Raw genomic sequence first — 13,015 nt, 5'->3', positions numbered from 1 at the left:
AGCATATGAAGATATTGTGATATTTTAATGGATCAATATTTTTTCCCTCGTCTTTAGAAGTTTTTAAGTCTGTAAAAAAGAAGTTTTTGAGGAAGAAGAAGTAGTAGTTTTTTTTTTTTTTTTTAGACTTTAGAAACTCAGAAGCTGATCAAATATCGGGTTAAATATCGGTGGGGTGGCCGATGTCCGATATTCAGTTTTAAGGCCGATGCCGATAGGGGGCCGATTATATCGTGCATCCCTAGGGCAAATACAAATGAAGCCCAGAGTTGACGTCAGGGTTCCTGCGGGTCCTTAAAAAGTCTTAAAAGGCATTTAATTCTTCGAAATAAAACTAAGGCCTTAATTGGTATTAAAATGTCTTAAATCAGTCTTTCGTAGGTCTTAATTTTTAAAACATCATAAATAGGCTTAATTTTATTACGATTTATTTTTGTAATCTAAATAAAACATAAAAATTTGACTTTTTTTTTTATTATTTAAAAAAGATAATGGCTCGCCATTATTGGTTCCGTCCCGATAGCGGAACCAATAAAGCGTTGTTGCGGCCGGGACATTTGGGAGATGCGCCATTAACTTTTTGTCTGGAAAATATGAGCAAGTGTAAATGTAACCAAAATTGTCTCCAGCCAAGAGTTTTCTCCATGGCTAAAACCAGGGAACATACATGAGGCACAGAAGATTTATGCAAGAAGTCATTCAAGCTCAGAACGATGGGAATTAAGGCAGTGGAGTCGCATGCGAAACGCGAAACACAAATCGTCAAAATGGAGTTACGGAGAAACAGCCGGTATTTCTCAGTTTAGTTCCACTCTTGTCTCTGCAACGCCTCCACTTATCACCAAATCAAACATACTAAGAAAACCATACAAAGAAAAATAGCTGCAAAAAAGACTTAGCACTGGTTATGTTGTGGCTTTAAAACTGATTTGTTTTGTTCCCTGCTAAAACAAAGTTTGTGAATTCAGTTAAATAATTGTTAAAATATGTCTGTCATTTGTGTGTTTTTAGCTTTCTTCCTGTATGGGAAGCTTTTCAAAATATGAAACATTACTGCAGTGGTTTATGTTAAAATAAACCTTTAGGTTAAGTTGTCGCAAGCAGGTTTTTCTTGTGTTTCTTGTGAATTTGGTCTTAAATTTTTATTTCATGTGGCATTAAAAAGTCTTAAAAAGTCTTGAATATAACTTGCCTTATGCTGTAGGACGTAAACTTGGAGATGTTGCCTTACTTGGTTCTGGACTGTACTTTAGTCACGCCCCCAAATTTACATCCAGACCAGTCCACTGGTTCACGGCCCAAGAACATGAATAGAGGTTGATGTCAGACACCAGTTTTGCTGTTTAGCCAACAGTTGGGTTTACTTCTACAAGAATTACAAAGCAGGCAGCTTCTGTATTGAAAATGAGCCAGAATGACGGGAGTAAATGCAGCGTTCCAGGCTGCACGGACAAAGGAGTATTTAAAATGTTTCAATTTGGTTTTTGAGATTGTGAACCTTCTGCCAGAAGGAGAGAGCTTGTATTCCTTATAAAGGATGTGGGAGGGGTCCCACAGTACTCTCTGTTCCTGCCTGAGTACAGACTGCTCATAGATGGACTGAAGGGAGAGATGTTCAATCCTCCCCATCACCTTCATTTAGTCTGTACCAGGAGATGGACCTTTGATTTGGATTGTGTGGAGAGACGTCATCCCAAACCTGATGACGCTCTCCATCACTGCCTGATAAAACGATGTTTTGATAAAAAACCAAACATCTTATCCTTTGTTGTAAACGGGAACATAGGTGGTCAACATGATCACTCCAACTTAAAAGGTTATCCAGGTGGATAACAGAGGTGACATGTTTGATGTTACTTGATCCAGATTTTTCTAACATTTTCCAGGGTTCCTACAGCATACGGCAAATTAAATTCAAGACTTTTTAAGACTTTTTAATGCAACTTGAAATAAAAATTTAAGACCAAATTCACAAGAAACACAAGAAAAACCTGCTTGCGAAAACTTAACCCAAAGGTTTATTTTAACATAAACCACTGCACTAATGTTTCAAATTCTGAAAAGCTTCCTATACAGGAAGAAAGCTAAAAACACACAAATGACAGATATATTTGAACAATTATTTAACTGAATTCACAAACTTTGTTTTAGCAGGGAACAAAACAAATCAGTTTTAAAGCCCCAACATAACCAGTGCTAAGTCTTTTCTGCAGCTATTTTTCTTTGTATGGTTTTCTTAGTATGTTTGATTCGGTGATAAGTGGAGGCGTTGCAGAGACAAGGGTGGAACTAAACTGAGAAATACCGGCTGTTTCTCTGTAACTCCATTTTGACGCTTTGTGTTTCGTGCTTCGCATGTGCGACTCCACTGCCTTAATTCCCATCGTTCTGAGCTTGAATGACTTCTTGCACTAAATCCACTGAGCCTCATGTATGTTCCCTGGTTTTAGCCATGGAGAAAACTCTTGGCTGGAGACAATTTTGGTTACATTTACACTTGCTTATATTTTCCAGACAAAAAGGTAATGGTACATCTCCCAAATGTCCCGGCCGCAACAACGCTTTTATTTTATTAATAAATCATAATAAAAATAATCCTATTTATGATGTTTTAAAAATTAAGACCTACGAAAGACTGATTTAAGACATTTTAATACCAATTAAGGCCTTAGTTTTATTTAGAAGAATTCAATGCCTTTTAAGACTTTTCAAGGACCCGCGGGAACCCTGATTTCCCCTTCATAGAGAGTAATAACAGTATGTATTATATGTGCCGACCCTCGGTCTCTGAGTAAAGATGCACCAGAAGATTTTCTCCTAAGCAGGAGCATCATTTCTGTGTTATCTATATTCATTTAATGCAACTGCTAATTTTATTAAAGAAATATTAGTTATTTGTTGAAATTTAATATAAAATGAATTCATACTAAGGGTTTTATAGCCAAGTGAGAAAATAAGTAAACCGGGGCTGTTATATTGTAGGTCACAGTCAGAAAGTCTAACCTGCATTTTCCAACGCCACCATCATCGACTGCTCAATCAGGTCCCTTTCAATGAAGCTACGGAAGTCATCTCTGTACACAGTGAGGTCCGGTAGTTGGAAAGTGCACAAGGGCGTGTCCAGGAGAGGCTCGGTGCTGCTTCCTCCGGTGCTGGAGACATGGGAGCGGGCCAGTGACACGATGGTGGAACTGGCGTGTGAAATCCCCCTGGACAGACGCTTCTCTGAGGCGGCTGAAACCCGGCGGAGGACAGAGAGAGGAGATGTTTGATTCAAGGTGCTACTGTGAAACTAACTGGAAGCAACGTAGGGCATCATCAATCATTTCAGCAATCAATTGATCTATCAATCATATTTTAGCTTAACTGATAAGTTTAAGAAGAGATACTTTTAGTACAGGTGCTGGTCATAAAATTAGAATATCATGAAAAAGTAGATTGATTTCAGTAATTCCATTTAAAAAGTGAAACTTGTATATTATATTCATACATTACATACAAACTCATATATTTCAGATGTTTATTTTGTTTAATTTTGATGATTACAAATGACAACAAATGAAAATCTCAAATTCATCATATCAGAAAATTAGAATATTACTGAAGACCAATAAAAACAAAGGATTTATAGAAATGTTGGCCAACTGAAAAGTATGAACATGAAAAGTATGAGCATGTACAGCACTCAGTATTTAGTTGGGCCTCCTTTGGCCTGTATTACTGCAGCAATGCGGCGTGGCATGGAGTCGATCAGTCTGTGGCACTGCTCAGGTGTTATGATAGCCCAGGTTGCTCTAATAGTGGCTTTTAGCTCTTCTGAATTGTTGGGTCTGGTGTATTGCATCTTCTTCTTCACAATACCCCATAGATTTTCTATGGGGTTAAGGTCAGGAGAGTTTGCTGGCCAATTAAGAACAGGGATACCATGGTCCTTCAACCAGGTACTGGTAGCTTTGGCACTGTGTGCAGGTGCCAAGTCCTGTTGGAAAATGAAATCTGCATCTCCAAAAAGTTGGTCAGCTGCAGGAAGCATGAAGTGCTCTAAAACTTCCTGGTATGTGGCTGCGTTGACCCTGGACCTCAGAAAACACAATGGACCAACACCAGCAGATGACATGGCACCCCAAACCATCACTGACTGTGGAAACTTTACACTGGACTTCAAGCAACGTGGATGAAGTGCCTCTCTTCTTTTCCTCCAGACTCTGGGACTTTGATTTCCAAAGGAAATGCAAAATTTACTTTCATCAGAGAACATGACTTTGGACCACTCACCAGCAGTCCAGTCCTGTTTCTCTTTAGCCCAGGCAAGACGCTTCTGACGCTGTCTGTGGTTCAAGAGTGGCTTGACACAAGGAATGCGACAGCAGAAACCCATGTCTTTCATACGTCTGTGTGTGGTGGTTCTTGAAGCACTCACTCCAGCTGCAGTCCACTCTTTGTGAATCTCCCCCACATTTTTGAATGGGTTTTGTTTCACAATCCTCTCCAGGGTGCGGTTATTTCTCTTGCTTGTACACTTTTTTCGACCACATCTTTTCCTTCCCTTCGCCTCTCTATTAATGTGCTTGGACACTGAGCTCTGTGAACAGCCAGCCTCTTTAGCGATGACCTTTTGTGTCTTGCCCTCCTTGTGCAAGGTGTCGATGGTCGTCTTTTGGACAACTGTCAAGTCAGCAGTCTTCCCCATGATTGTGTAGCCTATAGAACTAGACTGAAAGACCATTTAAAGGCTTTTGCAGGTGGTTTGAGTTAATTAGCTGATTAGAGTGTGGCACCAGGGGCCATCAATTTTGAACCTTTTCACAATATTCTAATTTTCTGATATGATGAATTTGAGATTTTCATTTGTTGTCATTTGTAATCATCAAAATTAAACAAAATAAACATCTGAAATATATAAGTTTGTATGTAATGTATGAATATAATATACAAGTTTCACTTTTTAAATGGAATTACTGAAATCAATCTACTTTTTCATGATATTCTAATTTTATGACCAGCACCTGTATATGAACATCTGACTAAAAAGATATTCGCAGTATGGGGAAAAAAAAAAAGCTTATTTTAATCAAATTCCAAATGTAAAAACATAAAAATAGATAAATATAAGCTAAATAATTAAAGCAACAATTTAATCTTTCATGGAAAGATTTTACGTTTATACATGTTTATAGTTTTTTATTTAATTATCAAATAATGATTAACTAGTTTGGTTATGAGTATCTGAGGTCAGTGAATGCAACATAACCTCAAGTACTTATTCATTTGGTATAAAATTACTGCCTTTATTTAGTTTTTTAAAGCAATATCTCAACTTTAAAAAAACTAAATAAAGTCAGTAATTCTAGTGGCTAAAAGCAACATCTCAACTTTTAGCCACCAGGGGCGCTAGTGTGCTGAAAAAGTGTGCTGAATTATTAAAAACAAAACAGAGAAAGTGAAATTGCTGGGAATTTTTTTTTTTTTATTTATTAAATAAAAAAAGAACAAAGTTTAATTCATTTAAAAACAACAGAATGCAGAAAAATAAACAGAAAAGAGGGAATTCATAAAGAAGTGGAAAAAGGGAAAAATGTATAAAAAAAAAAGGCAAAAAGAGAAATTTGGGAATATTTTAAAACAGAATTTGTGAATCAATGAAGCAGCATTAACAGGGCCGTATAAATGTCTCTAATCTGAATTTCCTTCTAGAACTGAATCACTAAAATAAAAACAATCCTCTTCTTTTTTCTAACTCACTGAGATGTTTGTGGATCGGCTGTACTTCCTGATTTTCCTCCATCTTATTGCTGCTGCTCTGAAATGTTTTCAAAATACACTGCTCTGCTGAAACTCATCTGTCGCTCATAGGGTGGGGTGTAGAAAGTAGGAAAATAAAATTCATTGCCATCCTGCCGAAAATATGTAAGTAAACACAGCTTCAATCTTTGACGAGCCGACCCAGACACGCTCCAACAACTGAACCTTTGTTAGAATAACCTCCTGACCTAATCAGCACCTTTTTTTAAACATAAACAGATTTCAAATCCTGAGGAATGAATCTAACGGCCTCACCTTGCACCACCTCGTCCTGTCGGTGGAGAACAGGACGCCCGACCCTGGCCATCTCCTTCTCAGACGGTTGATACACTCGCTCTTCTGGGAACGAGTACATCAGGTTGCTGCCCTGCACCTGACGCAGCTGCTCAAAGTCACTAAGCGCAGCCGTGAAGTCCCAGTTTTTACCTACGGAGACGGAGGAAGAGGAAAACAAACATTTGTTGGAGTCAACTGGCCGACAGGACGCGGCGACCTGGACCTCTTTTATATACGCCGAGTCAATGACACGTCGTTAATGAGTTTAAATATTTACCACAAGCCCGCAGGCTGTCTTATCTTATGCAAAGGCCGCTGGCACATTCCCTCACTCGGGTACATATCAGCATTTGCTACTGCAGCTGCATTACATTTTCAGACCGTCAGCTTTCACTGCTGCTAAGCGACAGAAATCCTGTTCAATTAGCCTAACCTCACTTCCCTAAGAGTTTAAAAAGTCATAAACAGTGGAGATGCAAGACAAGAACCCTGGAATGGGGGGGAAAGGGTTGAAGCTCCAGAACTCACCTTCTAAAAGATCTCTGGCCAATCCCGGTTCGGCTCCAGTAGAACGGACAAAGTCGGACAGGACTGCGTCCATGTCCACGGTCATGTGATCATGAATTCACAAGTTGAGTGGTTGCTTCCAAACATTAAAACAACAAAAAAAGAAAGCGAAGCACAAACACTGACTCTGCTCTCCGGGCAGGACAGCGAGGGGGGAGCGGAGGGGTCCTCTGCTGGGCTAATCTGAGGGCCTCACCTGAAAGAACAACAACAACACAGAGGGTTAAACTGAGCTGTGTGGATGGAGTCCTTACATGTTAAAGGAAAACTGTTCTTCTTTTGGTCTTCATATATAAATTTTTTCTCTTTTTCTACACACGCTTTAATAACCTCAGACTCAAAGTCTGTATTGTGATTAAAAAATATTCTGTCAAGTCTGAAACTTCAACCAGAAAATCTCAGGAGAGCAGAGCTTTCTGTGTTCAGGCCGCTGCAGCACAGTTCGCCCTCTTTACGTTCTGCATAAATCTGAATCCATGACAGATTGAAACAGCAAAACAGAAGCAGAGAGCCTGATCCTCCAATTCTCTCAAGGAAAACATTATTTAAACTACATTAGGAAAAAAATTGAATTCCTAAAGATAATATAAATATAAAAATGCAATTTCATTTGTCCTTATGGCTTCCATTAACTACCATTCCTAAGTTAATTTGCTGTTAAATTAATACTAACATCAATATGTGATATAAATATAAAGTCATGTAATGCAAGTAACAAAAAATTTAATAAATATGTTTATTGGAGAGAAATACAGTTTGAGATCAAACCAGATCAGATAGGAAACAATCTGTTCAAAATGTTGAGAATCAGAATCAATTAGGGGTGGGTATTGCCAAAGAAGTCACGATTCGATTCGAATCACGATTCACAGGCCACGATGCGATTCTATCACGATGCATCACGATACTTGAATTATTGCGATGCATTGCAATATTTTCTCCTCCATGTTTTGTTTTTGAATGACTCGGCACAGTATCCCACGGCCGGAAATGCTTGTGACACAAGGCAGCGTGCGTCAACACATTTGCAGCGACATCTACTGGACTGGAAGTGGTATTGCACTTGTTTTTGGCTGATGTTCGCCAACCATTCATGCAATTTTATTTATTCATTTTTTTAAATTAATAATCGATTCTTGGCATCAAGAATCGATGCAGTAGTTCACGAAAATTAGAATCACGATGCATCATCATCACGATTATTTTGCACACCCCTAGAATCAATTATGAATAATTTAACTGTTTGGGTTTTTTTTTTTTTTTTTCACTAAAATGTGTCTGCTTTAAAATGATTTAAAATGACAAAATACAAACTCTAAATGCAAAATTGAATGCTAGGATTACAAAACAACAGTTAGACTTTTACAAACTTAAAGTCAAAGGGAAGAGGCTGTTCCAACCGTTGCATTTCCGAATTCTCCAGAGTGGTGCGCGACTTTACACGAATGAATAAAGTGAATGTGATTGGTTGATTATCAAGAGGGCGGGCTTGTTGTGGCGGAAGGTTCACAAGCTAGTTGGTTGCAAATATTAGGTAAAATAGAGGGAAAACACACCCTCGCATTGTGTCAAACACCACAGTGCAAAGGATTTAAAAACACCAGAAGTTCCTTTTTGAAACACCCACAATCCTTTGCTGCATCACTATAACAAACAAACATGACCAAACAAACATCACATGACCAATTCCTTGTCAGAAATAAAAACATTGGTTGTCAATATCGGTGTTAACACTAATATTAAAGCACAACCCTTGTTTTTGAAAACAATACATTTGTGTTAACAGCTACTGTATTCTTAACTATTAAGATTCTAATCTTGATAACATTTTTTGAATTTCACTTTTTTTTTTTTTACATCAACATTGCCATGAAACCGAAATTTAAAACTAGATATTGACGCTTAAAAAAATATTTGATACTTGATACCATTTTCTGGTCCAAAAAAGGCTTTTTCAGTCCAATGCAGATTATTTTGACATTGATCTAACGGATAGCCGACATTTACAGACGATTTTTGTGGGCAAAACTTTTAGCCCATACTTTTCTTCTTTAGTTTACATTATTAGAATGAAACAAAAACGAAAAAAAGAAACTTAATTGACCAATCAAAACATTAACAAAGGATAGCAGATGGTGGCAACACATGAACTTCATGTGACCTCTCAGCAAACCTATGCATGTATCAATCGATTGATAGAAGAAAAAAAATTAGCCACTATTATCAATAGTATGGTGATAAAAATTACGATTTATAAAATATTTGACGATATTTTAAGACTTTAAGGTTGTCTAAACTTTTATTCTTTTACTGAGGTGTCTAAAATTAACAATACTAAATGCATACAAAAGTTGTCTTTAGTATCCATACAATGAAGATTTAACATTTTATCCAGATACAGCTTTACTTTTTAGAGAATCTAGATTTTTGACAACTCTAACAAAGGATACTGATCCACTAATAGAGATAATCTAATACTTATTCACTATGTATAAGTGACAGCTCATGAAAAGGTGTAGATCTAACATTTCTAGACAACATTTTAGGACCAAAAGTATCACATAAAGAAGTAAACCACATGAATCATATCTAAAGCCATCTCAAAGTCACATTTTTATCTCAAAAGACATCAACCAATGTTGACATCCCTTCCTTAATTGCAATACATTTTCATATAATGAGGTATATATAAGTGAAGAGTAATTGAGGCTGTCGATGCCCCGGCAGCTATGAAATTGATTACATTACATCGCTCCACTCCTCAAATTTCACGGGCAGCTCTAAAAGGGACTGTGGGGCTGCATCGGTCGGCTACTGGAATCAATGTAGAGACATTATCAAGACCGAAAGAATAGGAGTCAGCATCAAAGGGCTGTTGACACGAGGGATGTAGAGGGCAATCGATGCCGCGGCCGGACAGAAGGCAGGAGACAGAAGGCCGACCCCAACCAGCGGATGTTCACTCAGATAATATCCTCCACTTAGAAAGGGATTTTTTTCAGAATGTTGGATTGCAAATCAAATACTGTAATTTACAAATAAAAAAAAAAGAGATAAGAGAAATCATTTAGCTGTAGACGTTTGGAGTATTCTTATAACTGCGAGTCTTCAACTCTCTCAAACAGCTTTTCAATATTACTGTGGGTTATCAATCCTTTTTTTTGTTATTTTTCTGGCTCAGAAACCACTGGATTCAATTCTATGTAGCGTATTTATTTACTTAATTTACAAAGTTGTTGAAAGAAAAAAAAAACATTTTAAGAAAAGTAACTTTGCTGCATTTGCAGCTTTTTTTCTTAATTCAAACTTCTGAAAGTGCTTTAAATATGAAATTATTCCATACTGTTAAATAAATAAGTGTTTTTTAATTAAGAGTAATTTTCATTGAATGTGCTTTACTGGAGGGATCCATGTTTGTCAAAGAACACTACTGCCACCTACTGGTTTGTGACGTCACGGTGCGGTATCGGCTGTTGATCAAGTCCCAGTGCTGTATCTGGTGTTCGTCACAACGCGCTATTATCCAAGTCATCTTGAAAACATTCTTCTTCCAAATGTTGGCTACATATTACGGGTTTTTTCTCTGGCCAGAAGTTCGATGGCAAATCCTCCCTCTTCAAGTTGGCGATCCAACGACCAACCCATCCGTGGAGGATCAGGAATCAGAAAGGTGGAATAACTCTTTTTTTTTCACTTTAACCCGATGTATTCCAGCATCCAGCTGTCGTGCACGTGGGCATTGTCAGTTTCACTATAGCTCTGGTGAATTTCAATGGTGAAGTCCTCTGGAAATCTTCAATAATTGTTGTTGATTGCAGATGTGTCTAGTAGTGACATCACCACCGGAAGATGGCAGGAGGGAGGGGTTACTATATTTGGGCAAAAATGGCCGCTGCCAGACTCAGTGATCACAATGAAAATTGTTGTTTTTATTTTTAATTCATAAAAATTCATTAAATCACCGTGATTTACAGATTTTATAGAATTTTTATACGATGACATTTAAAAAAAAAATTTTTTAACCAGGTCTACGAACTGCATTCTTTTCAAATTGCTTTCCATAGAACATATTCTCTTAACTTCAAACTCTATTTTTTGGCCGATAAAATGTTATGAAGAGAATATCATCTATAACACACAATTTGAGAAGAAGGAAAATAAATCTTTTCAAAGAAAATTGAAAAAAAGAGAAATATAAAATCTTTGAAAACATTGTTCTTAAAATTGTTCTTAAAAAAAAAAAAAAAAAAAAAAAAAAAAACACCCAAAAAGCTTAGGAAAACATCTCAGCGTTAACTACTGAGTAACAATGAAAATGTTACTCAGTAGTTACTAGTAGAAAACTAGTAAAAATGAAAGAAATTCACTCCATACTTCTTTCCAGATCCCTCTCCAGTCATCTCTTCCCATCAGTCCCACAGCTCATCCACCTCCCGGTGCTCCCAGCTCATCTGTGACTAAGCAAACTCTTTTCCATTGCTTTCCATGACTCACCAGTTTACTCTTCTCCACCAGCCTTTTTTTCCTCTCAGCCTGCCTCCGTTTCTTTATCTTTCCAAAAAGCTTTCCGGCGCTGAACAGATCCGCCACCGACCGTGCCCCGACATTCCCACAGTCTGTGGAGCTCTTTGATGTTAACTGATTACACTCGCTTTGGTGTACGGAAACAAACTTTGATCTAATTCAGACTGCTACACAAATGGAGATAACACTGTATTTATAACGATCAAGGACACTGCTTCAAAAAAAAAAAAAAAAAGCCGAAAAGGACGGAACAGGACTCGGGATGTTCCTACATTGCGAACCATGCATGACGGTTAGACATGTTTTGGCATCAACCATAAAAAATAATGGCTAAAAAAATGTCTGACTCCTGCTCTGTTTGCTGAAAGCATATTTGCCGATGGTAACCTTTGGACCAAAAGAATGTGTTTTGTTTTTTTGTTTTAGGCTATGAAATTTAATTTTTTTGTTTGCATTAGAATCCAAACCGGCATTATGACTAAAAGTTCAAGTATTTCTTAAGTTTTGATCTCATGTTCTGCTATTTTTCATGTTTCACTGTAGCCTGATGTGCTTTAAAATGAACCTGCACAGATTTCTGCACACATCTTACTTCTAAGCAATTAATCATTCCCTCTGTATTTGAATTTTAGGTTCAAAAATATATCAAATATATTTTAAATTAAAAATATATGCATTGTTGTTTTAGTATGTATTGAACTGTGATTTCTGTGTGCTGCTACACCTCTAATCCCGCGTAGGAGTTCTGACTTAAACTGAACACAGCTTTTATATTTGGGTTCTGAGTTGCGTAAGGTGTAAACAATGATAAGGAATGAGGATTACCTCACTCTGCATGAATGTTTGGGTAAATAACAAAGAAGACTATAAAACTGAGTCAACCAAATATACAGGTGCTGGTCATAAAATTAGAATATCATGAAAAAGTAGATTGATTTCAGTAATTCCATTTAAAAAGTGAAACTTGTATATTATATTCATACATTACATACAAACTCATATATTTCAGATGTTTATTTTGTTTAATTTTGATGATTACAAATGACAACAAATGAAAATCTCAAATTCATCATATCAGAAAATTAGAATATTACTGAAGACCAATAAAAACAAAGGATTTATAGAAATGTTGGCCAACTGAAAAGTATGAACATGAAAAGTATGAGCATGTACAGCACTCAGTATTTAGTTGGGCCTCCTTTGGCCTGTATTACTGCAGCAATGCGGCGTGGCATGGAGTCGATCAGTCTGTGGCACTGCTCAGGTGTTATGATAGCCCAGGTTGCTCTAATAGTGGCTTTTAGCTCTTCTGAATTGTTGGGTCTGGTGTATTGCATCTTCTTCTTCACAATACCCCATAGATTTTCTATGGGGTTAAGGTCAGGAGAGTTTGCTGGCCAATTAAGAACAGGGATACCATGGTCCTTCAACCAGGTACTGGTAGCTTTGGCACTGTGTGCAGGTGCCAAGTCCTGTTGGAAAATGAAATCTGCATCTCCAAAAAGTTGGTCAGCTGCAGGAAGCATGAAGTGCTCTAAAACTTCCTGGTATGTGGCTGCGTTGACCCTGGACCTCAGAAAACACAATGGACCAACACCAGCAGATGACATGGCACCCCAAACCATCACTGACTGTGGAAACTTTACACTGGACTTCAAGCAACGTGGATGAAGTGCCTCTCTTCTTTTCCTCCAGACTCTGGGACCTTGATTTCCAAAGGAAATGCAAAATTTACTTTCATCAGAGAACATGACTTTGGACCACTCACCAGCAGTCCAGTCCTGTTTCTCTTTAGCCCAGGCAAGACGCTTCTGACGCTGTCTGTGGTTCAAGAGTGGCTTGACAC

The 13,015-nt window shown here is 37.6% G+C and overlaps 1 protein-coding gene across 3 annotated transcripts in view; it reads right to left on the bottom strand.

Moving 5' to 3' along the window:
- The window catches only part of otud7b (OTU deubiquitinase 7B), a 73,017-nt gene that overhangs the window by 22,968 nt on the left and 37,034 nt on the right, over positions 1 to 13,015 (bottom strand). For all 3 annotated transcript variants that reach the window (XM_038305332.1, XM_038305334.1, XM_038305333.1), the window contains exons 2-4: positions 6,607 to 6,841; positions 6,058 to 6,228; positions 3,004 to 3,234 (exon numbers count right to left, since the gene is read on the bottom strand). In XM_038305332.1, the coding sequence (XP_038161260.1) occupies positions 3,004 to 3,234; positions 6,058 to 6,228; positions 6,607 to 6,691 (487 nt within the window). In that variant the 5' untranslated portion in view covers positions 6,692 to 6,841. The remainder of the gene's footprint in view (positions 1 to 3,003; positions 3,235 to 6,057; positions 6,229 to 6,606; positions 6,842 to 13,015) is intronic.

This window comes from Cyprinodon tularosa, unplaced genomic scaffold (assembly GCF_016077235.1).
Source record: "Cyprinodon tularosa strain WSP-4 unplaced genomic scaffold, ASM1607723v1 ctg556, whole genome shotgun sequence".
Classification (NCBI taxonomy): domain Eukaryota; kingdom Metazoa; phylum Chordata; class Actinopteri; order Cyprinodontiformes; family Cyprinodontidae; genus Cyprinodon; species Cyprinodon tularosa.
This window is presented reverse-complemented; position numbering and strand designations above follow the sequence as displayed.